The sequence below is a fragment of the Solea solea genome, chromosome 8 (genome assembly GCF_958295425.1).
Source record: "Solea solea chromosome 8, fSolSol10.1, whole genome shotgun sequence".
In the NCBI taxonomy this organism is placed as follows: Eukaryota; Metazoa; Chordata; class Actinopteri; order Pleuronectiformes; family Soleidae; genus Solea; species Solea solea.
In genome coordinates this window covers 1,577,428-1,590,577 of record NC_081141.1, presented here as the reverse complement: position 1 = coordinate 1,590,577, position 13,150 = coordinate 1,577,428, and the positions used below count along the sequence as shown (strand labels likewise).

The 13,150-nt window shown below is 41.2% G+C and overlaps 1 protein-coding gene across 1 annotated transcript in view; it reads left to right on the top strand.

The window, feature by feature from the left end:
• The window catches only part of slc4a5a (solute carrier family 4 member 5a), a 34,648-nt gene extending 21,587 nt beyond the window's left edge, over positions 1-13,061 (top strand). The window contains exons 16-26 of the mRNA XM_058637006.1: positions 1,855-1,889; positions 2,516-2,707; positions 3,016-3,129; positions 4,169-4,330; positions 4,779-4,957; positions 5,082-5,154; positions 5,958-6,026; positions 6,491-6,664; positions 8,345-8,542; positions 8,629-8,687; positions 11,665-13,061. Of these exons, the coding sequence (XP_058492989.1) occupies positions 1,855-1,889; positions 2,516-2,707; positions 3,016-3,129; positions 4,169-4,330; positions 4,779-4,957; positions 5,082-5,154; positions 5,958-6,026; positions 6,491-6,664; positions 8,345-8,542; positions 8,629-8,687; positions 11,665-11,830 (1,421 nt within the window). The 3' untranslated portion in view covers positions 11,831-13,061. The remainder of the gene's footprint in view (positions 1-1,854; positions 1,890-2,515; positions 2,708-3,015; positions 3,130-4,168; positions 4,331-4,778; positions 4,958-5,081; positions 5,155-5,957; positions 6,027-6,490; positions 6,665-8,344; positions 8,543-8,628; positions 8,688-11,664) is intronic.
• Positions 13,062-13,150: the final 89 nt, after the last annotated feature.

The following is a 13,150-nucleotide window of genomic DNA, read 5'->3' as shown; positions in this document are numbered from 1 at the left end:
CGCTGACCGTGGCCTTTTGTGCTGCTGTCACACAGACGTCAGCAGTTCTGGTTGAATTCACATTTTCATTCAAGGGCAAATGTTAATACGTGGGTGGCCTCACATTCTACACTGTTCACTGTAAAACGGAATTTTTTCATCGCAATATATTGTATTTTTTTTTAAGTAAAAAAATCACATTTTTGATAGTTTAGTGAAAATGTTAAATTAGTTTTAGAAGGTTTCTTTACATTTTGCTGTGAGTAGCAAATCTGTCGCACGTATGAATGATTTTGACAGTTAGACAGTTGCTGTAGCGCCACCATCAGGACTGTTGGCCCGTGTTTGCAGCTGAGGAAGTTTGGCCTGGGAGTGGACCTGTGTGCAAAGTCTGGTCTATTATTATTATTATGCATAGGAAACTGGATTTCTACAGAACTCCTGCGATAACGTCGCCGTCGTGCAGAGGCCCCTGTGTTTTGTTGGATTTGTAATTTCTTTTGTTTTGTTTTCTTCCTCCATCTCGGTCCATCAGTGCTCAGCCACCGTCCCAGGTGATGGTTTGTCAGAACTTTCCTGTGATTTTTCTTTTGCAGTTATTTTCCACAGCCTCCCCACACACACACACACACACACTGTGTTGCAGAGCACTGACAGGCTCTGTCAGCACCTCAGAATCTAATTATGGTGCCCTGCTGCTCAGGAACCTTTTGACTACCTAACTTGTGATGTTGTTGCGTCACAGTGTTGTGAAAAGGATTCAGTTTAGCTTCAGCACTCAGCTTCAGTCATTTTATATTGCATTTATATAAAGTAGCAATAATTGTGCAGAAGTCACAAAATAGAGAGAACATTCATTTTCTTTTTGTTCATAAAGACGTTTTTCCAGATTTCACAAATTCAATCGGATTTTAAACACTTTTGTGTTTATATGGTTGGCGAAATTTAAAGTCTTCTTTTTCATCATATTGCCTAGATTGTTCTGAATAAAAGGATATAAGACGTTTAAATATAGTAATGGGAAAAAACAGCCAAAATGCTCTGTGTTCTAAGGGTTAAACTTATTTTTTATACACGCTGTTAACAGACCAAATAAATCCCCATCAACAGTTAATGAGTCACTAATACAAAACCTGATTAACTTAATACTAGAATAAATGTCTCCTGCACAAGAGTGACCGGATTCTGTTTTTCTGTGTCGCGATGTTTTCAGGTTGTTCATCGGTGCAGCTTCTTCTTGTGAATATAATATTTTTGAAGCATGATATGGTCCAAACTAAATCCTATTGTGATCATTTTGATGCACGATATGTGATATTTTGATATGATATGATGAATTTCATTATAATGCTTTTGATGCACAATTTTATTGTAATCTTGTAATGTAAAGTCAACATGTAAAATGGCTGTGATGTGTATTTGCTGAATACAAGGAACAGGCTAAAATATAATGTATCAGCAGTTATTCAGTAAAAAACTGGAAGGTTTTCTAAACTCTCAAATAATATTATTGAACGATTCATGTCTATTAAACCGTGAGAACGTTGGTTTTAAGCATCAGTTATGATGATGGTAAACAATCAGCTGTGATTTGCAGAAATAGACATCGATATATCTGTAACTGATTTGTCTCTTGTTTGTTTTTGCCATGCATTCATCACTTGGCTGCCTTCTCTTGCAAAGTGAGTACTTCAGAGTCTTCTTTTTCTTTTTCTTTTTTGCTCTCTGCAATTGTGCACTTGCTGGATTCTCATTATATTATGCATTCATTTTAGTTTTCCTTTCATTTTCTATGATTCCTTCTCTGTCTCTGTCGCTCTCTCTTTCTTCTCTTCCATTCATCAACAGTGGCTGCAATGATCTTTGATGGTTTAGTCCCAATGCCAGATAACAGCTCTAGTGTCTCTGGGGTAAGTGCTTCTTATCGTTCAGTTTTCAAGTTGAATGTGTAAAGAGTTTGTATCATTGCAGTTTTTGCAGAACGTGTCAGTGTTTTAAAATGTGCAGAAGCATATTGATGCCACACCAGAAAAGAAAAATGCCTTTGGCTCCAGCTCGCCCTCATCATATAATCCATTTTATTAATGATAATAGTAATAATTCACCCTGTTTTCTAACATAAGCAAACTATTCTACTAATCCTATCATTTCCAGATAAGAATCAAATGGAGATATGTGGGAAACGGTGTCTCATACTGCATTTCATTTACAATAGGGCTGCAAGTAATGACTACTTCAATAATAATAAATAAAATTGTCATAATATGGAAAAGCATTATGCACATGATGATGTGACTTTCCTTTTTATTTTCCTAGTGTGGCAGCAAAATGTGTCAGAAAAGGCTCCAGATATCCACTTTCTATAGGAGAAGTCTCTTTTCTCCGCTCTTTGTTTATCAACCTTTTACACACCTCCGTGGATTCTACCTTCACGTTCTTCTTGACAACTTTCACTGTCTGTGTTTACTCTCCCTCGCTCTCTGTCGACACAATCCTCTCCTGAATCCCTGTCATCTTTCCACCACCACCATCCCAGTTGAATGTGACAGCTCTCGACTGGAGCCAGCTGAGTAAGAAGGAGTGTCTGACGTACGGAGGCTCTCTGGTGGGGAAGTCCTGCAAATACGTCCCTGATCTGGCCCTCATGTCCTTCATCCTGTTCTTTGGCACCTACTCCATGACTGTGTCGCTCAAGAAGTTCAAGTTCAGCCGCTACTTCCCCACCAAGGTGCTAAACCTAACGTAATTGACACATAATAAAGACTGTATGTAATAGCATAAATCAAAATTACTGTTCTGTGAAGGTACTGCAGGTAGAGTGTGAGAAATGAACATTTCCAATTCATTTTAATATAAAATTTTTAATTTTCAACAATTAAACTTCAAATTATAGTTATTTTGGAAAAAAATTAATTTTAGTGGATTTTTATGGTCAGTTCAATGATATTTCCCTCGAAAACCTTAAAATGAAGATACAATATTACATGGCATACAGACATAGATGCTCACCTGTGGACTCTCTGTTTGTGGCTCCAGCTGAGGAAACTCATCAGTGACTTCTCCATCTTCATGTCCATAATGACGTTCGTGGGGCTCGACATGTTGATTGGACTCAAAACTCCCAAGCTGATCGTTCCAACAGAATTTAAGGTACATCGAGATATTTCCAAGTTTCCGGAGTAACCACGTACGGAGCCTCAAAGGTGACGTCAGTGGGGGAAAAAAATCACATGGCCATGAATTAATAACACATGCTATTGTCGTTTCTTACAAGTTGCAACACTGACAAAGCAAATGTTCAATATCTTCACAATAATACAGTGTAGTGTCTCTAAAATGGCTGCACGCTGCAGTTGTCTCCTCTGAATTATACCACTACACCCGTTTGGCAATAACATGCTTTTCCATGATTCTTTGGGCAATTTCTATTCAGACTATCAATTAATTTCATGGTGTAGAGCTTATAAAATCATCATAAATGTAGGTTTTCTGTTTTGTAGACGTCCCTGCGCACTCATGCTGCAGCCAGCAATTTATGCAGGGTGAAAACAAGGTTCTAGCTTGTCACAATTATATATAACAGACAATAACAAGTGTTATTAATGCATGGCGGCAAGTTATGTATCTAGAGATGTCACCTCCTGGGCTCCATAAGAAATAAGTAGCTTTTTTTTGTTACTGCTAAGTAACAGCATGGGGGGGGGTATGGCACCAGGGTGAGTTTCCATATTTTCTGATGAAATTCACAGACTATGACTTTAAAGGGAAGGAAGCGAACGTTTTTCATTCTTTACCTGAGACTTTTATATTTGCATGTTTAGAGGAATGACACCGTTAGCGTCAACTTTATCTTTAAGGTCCAGTGTGTCTGGTCTCTGGCAGCAGATTGTAACAGATCAGGGAACTGCGGTGGACTTGGTTTATCAGAGACGATGTCATTCTTTAAAATCCATCCAGGCAGCCGTCAAGATTCAGCAGCACAGAGTAACGACCTCCATAAAGCAAGAACAAAAGCAAACTATTTTTATCTTTAAGAGAATAAATGCTCATATTTCTGCCAAGAGACATTTGTAGATGTCCTGTTCGTGCAGAGAGTAACTATTTAGAGAGTAATTGTTTTTACATCTAAATGATCTTACCCTGTAGAAATTGTTCATGTACCATTGTACGCCTTAACCTCTCCCACTAGCCGACTCGATCGGATCGAGGCTGGTTGGTGATGCCATTTGGAAAGAACCCGTGGTGGGTGTATGTGGCCAGCTTTGTCCCCGCGCTCCTCGTCACCATCCTCATCTTCATGGACCAGCAGATCAGCGCCGTCATCGTCAATCGCAAGGAGAACAAACTTAAGGTTCGTGGGCCGCTGTCGTTCACCACTGAGGAACGACGCGGTTACGTTGGAATTGGACACTGAAAAGACATCGATCATCATCACAGACTCATGGGTCATGGTGAAGTGTTAGGTAGTCAGCTGACCGCATTCTTGACTCGAGAGATGGCTTAACATCACCTTGTGATACTGATATCACAAACATGAATATCTACTGATTTGTGATGCACAATATTATCAGCACAAAATCGATATCTGCTGATGTATTATCGTATGTCAGAAAGAAATCTATTTACTGAAAAATCAGCCCCCCCCCCCCCGTTTATATATTTCTATTTCTATTTCTATTACTTTGGCAAAATTGTGTTTTTAAATTTAAAATTTAAAAAGTTTTCCAATATCTGATGGTGTGATTTCGGCCAGTGTCAGACTGATCATCCCTAACTGCTGTGTCTGGTTTCCCCAACAGAAAGGCTGTGGCTACCACCTGGATCTGTTCTGGGTCGGCATCCTGATGGTCACATGCTCGCTCATGGGTCTGCCGTGGTACGTCGCCGCCACCGTCATCTCCATCGCACACATCGACTCTCTGAAGATGGAGAGCGAGTCGAGTGCTCCGGGGGAACAGCCGCAGTTCCTCGGTGTCAGGTCCGTCGTCAGTAAACTGAAAAACTGAAAACACAACTTTGAAAATGCAATATTTCAGTCTGAGGACAGAAAGTGTTTGTTGTTGAAAGTGACTCAGCAGTGTCTTCATGTATTTGTTTTGCAGAGAACAAAGAGTGACGGGGATTTTGGTGTTTGTTCTCACCGGAGTCTCCATCTTCCTCGCACCAGTACTTAAGGTACAAAGTGCCTGATGTGCTGGTTTTGTCCTACATGAACATTTCATGGCCTTTGTGTGCAAATCCAAAATCCTAAAAATCCTTATTTTTATCTTGTGTGCTCAACATAAGGATCTCATTATAACATTTATTTGAATTTTTACAACAACTTTACACTCAGTTTTTGCTGTTCCTCACTCCTATGTGGATTATTTGTCAGATCTAAGGGTAACTGAACTTTTTCAAGTGTAAACCAGTGTATATGTGTGTCTTAGTAATGTTATTAACTGCAAATCTTCACAGTTTATTACTTATACATTTACGTTTATTTACTTATACATTGCTTCACTGGTACATAGCTACGTTGTCGCGGACTCCTCCCCCTTTTATGTCGCCTTTCTCTCTCTCCGCCCCTTGAAGCGCGGCGTGAGCGTCACACAGCTGCAACTCAGGGTCCGAGTTCACTACCAGACCACGCCCCCTGCACTGCTCCCCACTCTAACTCCTCCCCCTTCTCTTCCTCATTAAGCTCTCAGCCCACGTCTTGGCATTTTTCAAAATCCGGCATAGGGCAGAGTTAGCTTTAGAAGACGGGTTCTTGGTTATCTTTGAAAGGGTTGGGGATGCCAACTTTCATTTTCCTATTTTTATTATACCTCATTATTTGCAGACATGAGTGAAATGAATAATTAACAATTAGTTAAGACAATGAATAACTGTCAGTTTAACTTCCATTAACTATCATGAATAGTGCATTTTATACAGAACCCTCAACATTGTTGTTTCGTGTCTAATTGTTTTCTTTCCTTTGCTGTTGCTCGCAGTTCATCCCCATGCCTGTGCTATATGGCGTCTTCCTCTACATGGGTGTGGCCTCGCTCAGTGGAATCCAGGTACGCTGGTGTTGTTATTGCCCCTGGACGTCTCACTTATTGCATTTCTGACAGTGGAGGCGAGAAAACACTTATTTAGAGATGCAAAGCACAAGAGAAACGTCAGAGTCACATGGAAAATAAACATCTGTGATAAGTTTACTTCGATATCACATGTTGGGTTAAATATGTAAGCTGCACATGCCCTAATTTTGTCTGGTGGTCTAATTAATATGTAGTATAACACTTTTACATGTGCATTTAGATGAGGTGGGAAGCCAGTTTAGAGCTCAGGCTCAGGTGCTCTATGGTAACTTTTCTCCAACTCATTACACGCAGGAAAAGTGAAGCGGCGACGCATACGAATCTGCCCTCAATCACTTGTGATTAATCATTCATATCACAGCTCTGCATGTGTTTAACCTTATTCCACTCAGACCTTCTGCTCCTCTCTCCCACCTCCTCCTCCTCCTCCTCCTCCACAGTTCTGGGACAGGATAAAGTTGTACATGATGCCATCGAAGCACCAGCCAGACTTTTCGTACCTCCGCCATGTTCCTCTGAGGAGAGTCCACCTGTTCACGCTGATTCAGATCACCTGTCTGGCTGTGCTCTGGATCCTCAAATCCACCTTCTTGGCCATCATCTTCCCTGTGATGGTGCGTGACACTGGATATCCTGTACGGCTCCACCAGGGAAACACTGTTCACTTCCTACAGCAGTCTGATAGCAGTGTTCGCTGTTTTGTATTCTGTTAAAGGCACATTGAGATGTTTGTGGGTCGTCTATGACACACATTCATCTTATTTCAAAGATAAACAAATGCTAATATTGTGCACCTTTTCTGATTTCATGCATTTTAAGCACATGAGATGACAAAACACTTTTTTATGAGCAAAATAATGTTATTGCTAGTTGTTTTATTTTATTTTGAATGCACTTTTGATGCTTACTGACCCAGCTGGACCCAACTGAGTTTTTAATTGAATGGCCTTGCTGTAAAGGATCTTGGGAGGATGAAAAGAACATATTTAAAGCTCAGATTTATAATCATTCATTCATCTCCGACCACTTTATCATCCACATGAGGGTCGCGGGGGGGGGCAAGGCGGGGTGCACCCTGGACAGGTTGCTCGTCCTGTAACAGGGCCACATTTAGAGACAACACAGAACAACCAACCACACTCACTCACACACCTGTGGTCAATTTAGAGTGTTCAATTTGCCTAATCCCCAAATCTGCATGTTTTTGGACTGTGGGAAGAAACCAGTGAACACACACACACACACACACATACACACAAAAATCATGTCAGTCAAGTAAGTTTATAGATAGATAGTTTGGGTTTTTTGAAGTTGGGATGTACAAAGTACTTTTGCATAGTCGGCCAGTAAAATAACTTCATTTCACCATTTCATTAGACAGTGTCTTTCAAGGATTGGGAATCATGACCTCCTCCGCTACACTAGGTGGCGATATGCTCCTCTTGTTAGTATTTGGTAGTTTCCAGTGAACGTATTAAGTGACGGACCGAAACAGCTTTAGCTTCTGGCTCATTGATAACATGTCGAATATCATTCTGTGTCTTTCTACCGTCCGTTCACTAAAGTATTTCAATTAACTAACTAACAGAATGTTGGCACAGCTGCTCTCAGACGAGGAATTATATGATTATGATGAAGCGGATCAGCTGTTTAGGTTTCATTGTTTCAGCCTGACTGTAAACCACTGAAAGTATTCCAAATATGGAAAACAGGAAGAATTTCATTGACATATTTAAAATTGGGCCTCTCTGCCGTCCAATAATAATCCAATAATGTATGATATCAAGGCTTAATGTGATTATTTAACAATGCTGCAGGAACAATGTGGCCCATATATGAACATTTAAAGTCACAATTAACCTTTAAACGTTTAATTTTCCTCTGAAATACAATTAAATAACTTTACTTTACATGTTGGTAGAAAAAAACTAGGTGTTTTTGCATCGCAGGTTTATTATAGTGGAAAAACAAGAATCTTAGTCATGAAAGACCCAGACTCCCTCTAGTGGTAGTTCGAAGTAAACACTTCATACGACCACACTGTATGCTGGAGAGATCAGGCAGCATTTTTAAGTCAGTTTAACTGAAACTGCTCTTCGTCTCCACATCCCAAACTGATTGTTAGTGATGGTGTAAACGGTAATAAGAGGCAGTGATGTGGTTTTACTGTGTTTGATCTATGATTCATGTTCATGTCGACTACAAATACCAACCAGATAAATCATATTCAACTGAGAGGAACGTACAGTCGATGGGATTTAAAACCACTTTGCTTCCTGATGTGAAACCCCTAGATCCTGGGTCTGATGGTGGTCAGGAAGATGCTGGACATGATCTTCTCCCAGCATGACCTGGCCTGGGTGGACGACCTCCTGCCTGAGAAAGAGAAGAAGAAGGTGGAGGAGGATAAGAAGAAGGGGAAGGGGAAGGAGAAAGACAGGGAGAGGGAGAAGGAGAAGAAGAAGCCCAAACCAGATGACAGTGAGGAAGAGGTGGGTAATGTAAGCCTCTGCTGCCCCCTGTAGGAATACTGCAATATCAGCGCATGAGTGTCTCATCTTCTTCACTTCTTCCACAGGACAAGTATCACGCCTACTCCAACCACTCGCCCAGTTCAGAGTCTGATCTGGATCGCAGGTACTGTGTCCTCAAACTGCACATCCCCTACAAAGACCTGGTCTATCCTGACGTGGCTCAGTCTCAGTGGGGAGCGTACTGTCAGCCTGCAGCTACTGCTGCTGCTGCTGCTGCACACCCACACACATCCATGATGTGCATGTGACCTTTTAGCCGTAGACACACACAGTCTCCCTTAGATCTCGCTGCATACGTCCGTTAACGTGGTTTTAGTTTAGTACCAGTGCAGCAAAAACAAGTAGCACCCTCGTAACACTATCGTCCTACAGGTGGATGCTGTGGTGGAAGAGGTCAGCAAGTGTGCGTCATTGTGTCATAAAGAAGTATTTATGTTGTGTTGTTTTAGCTTTATTTAAGTCCAAAATTATGAGAGAACTTGTGGTCGTTTTTTGTTAAAGTCTTATTGGCAAGTTCAAATTCTTCAATTCAGTTACACATTTTCACTCACGCTCTCCATCATTAATGTAAAAAATCATCAGCCAACAGTTTTTTCAAGCTGTTCATAAAATCCAAGAATATTAGATGCACTACTTTACTGTACAAACACACACACCTTCTCAATTATTATTATAATTAATAATCAATTATAATTACTGGCAAAAATGTAATAACGGATGCTTTCAACTCAAACAATAAATAATGACATTGTAGATCCCTGACGTGGTTGGAGTCTTACATGTGCTACAATCTGCAGTCTCACCACCAGATGTCGCTAAATCTTAAACTTAAACTTTTAAGATACTTGTTCAGAGTCAGATTAAGAGACAGAGGAACGTGGTGGAGACACAACTCGCTTAGACCAGACTAGGTAATAGTAATACTAGGTATAATAGTGTTAATAATAAGTATTGTGTGTTGTGACGCATATATATTCAGTATACAGATCCAAAGTTTTCTTCTGCCTCTCAGAGTTTTGTTTGTGTTGCTCTCAGCAAGTATAACTAGAGACCAGCAAATCTGGTCCTAATGAGGCAGAACCTTATTTCTGAGGAACTGGTTCAGATCTATTTCCATTTCTCAGTCCTGTGCATGTTCAGTTGAACTCCTCGCGTGAGTTCATCCAGACAAAACACTTCTGGAACCGGCTCCTGTTCCTCCCTCAGTTTGAGGCTAAATCCTGGTTCATAGTTTCCATGCGACGGCTTCCTGCAGCACAACTCTTCTCAGTCCACTTGGTGGCGCACATTGGTTTTGCTCAAAAGAGGCATTGTGGGAGACGGTAACCATGGACACGTGCTTGAGGTTATGCTCTGAGGTCCGTTGGCCCCCAAACACTGAAAGAGTATGAGGTCGTAGGAGTGGGGACAAACTTGCAAGTAAGACCCAGGCCTGGGGGGGGCGCTACATCTACACGGTCCCTCTCTTGTGTCATGTCTCCACTCCATGCACTTTAAGGCAATGCAGATCAGTGTAATGTATAATCCTGCTGCTCTGTACTGTACTGTTACATTGATGTGCATTGTTCATTAAAAGAAGAAGAAGAAAGTGAATCCTCAGAGGTGATGAAGTGACATGTTTGCTTTAGACCTGTGTGGAAATCTAATCTAGAAACACTGTGTGGTACCTTCAATCTCCTGTGAACATCTGTTGATAGATGATCTGTACACAACGTCACTGTATAATCCTCCACGTGCAACAAGGATCAGTGTTTTGGTTGTTTCTTTTTTCCTTCTGTGCCAAATCTCGTTCACATTGGAACTGCAGCAGGTTCAACGATTCTGTACCGACAGTCATTTAGTGTTTTTATGAAACATTGACTCCCCAACATGTCTGCATTGCTTTGAAAGAGGTGTGGTTTGGAACTGACGTCTAATTTAATATTTACACTGACTCGTGAGGGCAAAACATTTAGTACGAGTGTTTCTCAGAACGTTGAGTCAACTTTCAAGATGTTATTGGTCAAAAAAGTCAAAACCAGCCTGTAGTTTAATCTTCAACTTTTAATAGATAGCTGCTCGTTTAATGGAACGACATTTGTAGCCTGTGTTTTCTTACTATCTCTAGTAATAGTCATGAAATTATGGCTTATTTAGTTCCTTCCTTTACAATTTTTAAATACACAACATATAACATTAGGAAATTAGGGCTGAGCAAATCATATTTTTTTTCCATTTGAAATGATGCAATTAGCAAATCACAAAGCTTTTAATTGAATTTAATAAAATATCTTAAAGTTCTTGTCCCGAGTATAGTAGCTGTCATATTTGAACTCTATAGCAACACAGTGACTATTGAACTGAACCCAAATCTCAATCACATTATCTGTGAAAACAATGCAATTAAGACATTTTGCCTAAATTGTTCAGCCGTTGCCGGAATGACCTTTGCTTTCTACTCGATTTTTACATTAAAATGTTCATATTGAGAAGAGACTGATTCCCCCGCTTCACCCTTTAAAGGTCCAGTGTGTCAAATGAGGGTGAAATGTGTTATTTAGTTTGTATGTGTGCAATCACCGCGGACCACCGTGTTTTTACACATCACTGACATGAGCGGCTGTAGTTCTAAGGCCCTGGTATACACAGAGCGCATCGGTTGCGACCAAACTGAATTCCCGCCCCCACCAGTAGGTGGAGTATTACGCCGCGCTCACCGAGCAGAAATAACATTTCGACCACAGAAGAAGTCGCCAAGGATTGACATCCGAGCGTCGCCCTGACGACCCTCCAGTCGACTCATACTCTGAGCTGCTCGAACCAGACGTGTCCGCGGGAGCTGTAGCATCGTTTTCTTCTTCTTTTGGTAGGAATGCGTCCTATTCCCTGCGTCCAGACTTGTACCGCCACCCAATGGTGAAGTCAGATACTACAGGACGCCTGGCGCATGGGTATACCACGGTCTGCAGTACTGAAGTATACCAGGGCCTTTAGGCTTGAGTCACGGCGCCTCTCACCTGAGTTAAGCCCCTCCTCCCTCCCCTGCAGTCGGTGTATTTAGCTGTGTGTGTGTGTGGTAACTGGAGCTTGCCCTTCCTCAGCATCACCCTCCACCTGAAGATCTCCTGCCCGTCCTCTCCGGCCGTGCCCATGGGCAGAGGGGTGGCCTGTCCTGTGCCCCAGGTCAAGATCGAGATGGAGTCGGACTACGACTCGGACATGGACCCCCATCGGCCGCGGGACATGAGCAGCGAGACCACGCTGTGAAGCTCAGTCTCTGTGTCTCTGTGGGACACTTTGTGGGACAGACACGGCTGACCCTCAGACTCTGTCAGAGCGAGCACTGATCAGACGGACTGAAAAAAACAATCTGAGTTTCTTTATTTATTTACTTGTATAATGTAAAGATTGTTCCACTGAAAGAAAGGAGAAATATTTATCTACATAGAATATAATTGATGTGAAAAATGTATATTATACGGTAATTACCGTACAGTAACCAGATGGTTATAATCTTTCAATATAGAGGCAATATTATGTAATACTGTCTTATTTTTGGTAATACAGTGATGCTAGTGTAGCAATAAAGAGATAAAATGTAAATAATGTGATTTAGTAGCGTGTGATGAGAATAACTTCGCTTACACCATCATTCCCTTCACACCTTGTTATTACCAAGCTATTACTACAGAAATAAGATGGTGTTATAAAATGACTTTATTACCATATTGTTACTGTGCTGTGGTGTAAAAGAACATGAAGTCTGAATATTAGTCTTTTCATATTTGTGTTCTTGTGTGTTTGAATTCCTCTGATCCCCCGTGTTCACACTGCACCGCCGGCACATTTTACCCAGAAGAAAAAGAAACAACCAAAAAAAATGTTGTGATGATTCTGTGAAGGTTCTGTAACACACATGGTTCACGTTCATGTCTGTGGTTTTAGACTCTGAAACAGGGTTCCCACGGGTCCTTGAAATCCTTGAAAGGTTCTGAAAATCTCCCTAAATCGACACGGCTCATTGAACGTGCTTGAATTTTGTACAAGACAGAAGTGAAGTAGATGAAGTTGAGGTTAATGTTTGTTACGACGCCACCTACTGTTTCATGCCCTGCATTGCTTGATGTATGGAGACAAGGCCTGTGCAGGACAAACATGGAGTCATGTGGACACTGTCCACTCTGTCTCTCCCTCTGCCGTTGACGAGCGAGTGACGTCGTGATGCCTGGGAAATGGAAATACCACGATCTGTGTCTCACCAAAGAAAACCCCCAAAGACTTTAACTTTGACCAAGAGCCGAAGGACAATCACTTGTCCAGATGCAGAGCGTTAAAAGTGGACGCTGTGGGAAAAGTGGCGTGTCAGGACATTCTTTCCTTAAATTTGAGGAAATTAGCCCTTGAAAGTCCTTGAAAAACCATTGAATTTAATGTCCATGAACCAAGGTGTGGGAACCCTGTTGAAAGTAACTTCCAGCTTTACACAGGATGATGATGATGATGACAATGTTATTTATATAATTAAATTCTATTATTACCAAACGTGCGCTGTCCAAACTTGAGCATGATTTTATATGTGTGTGTGTG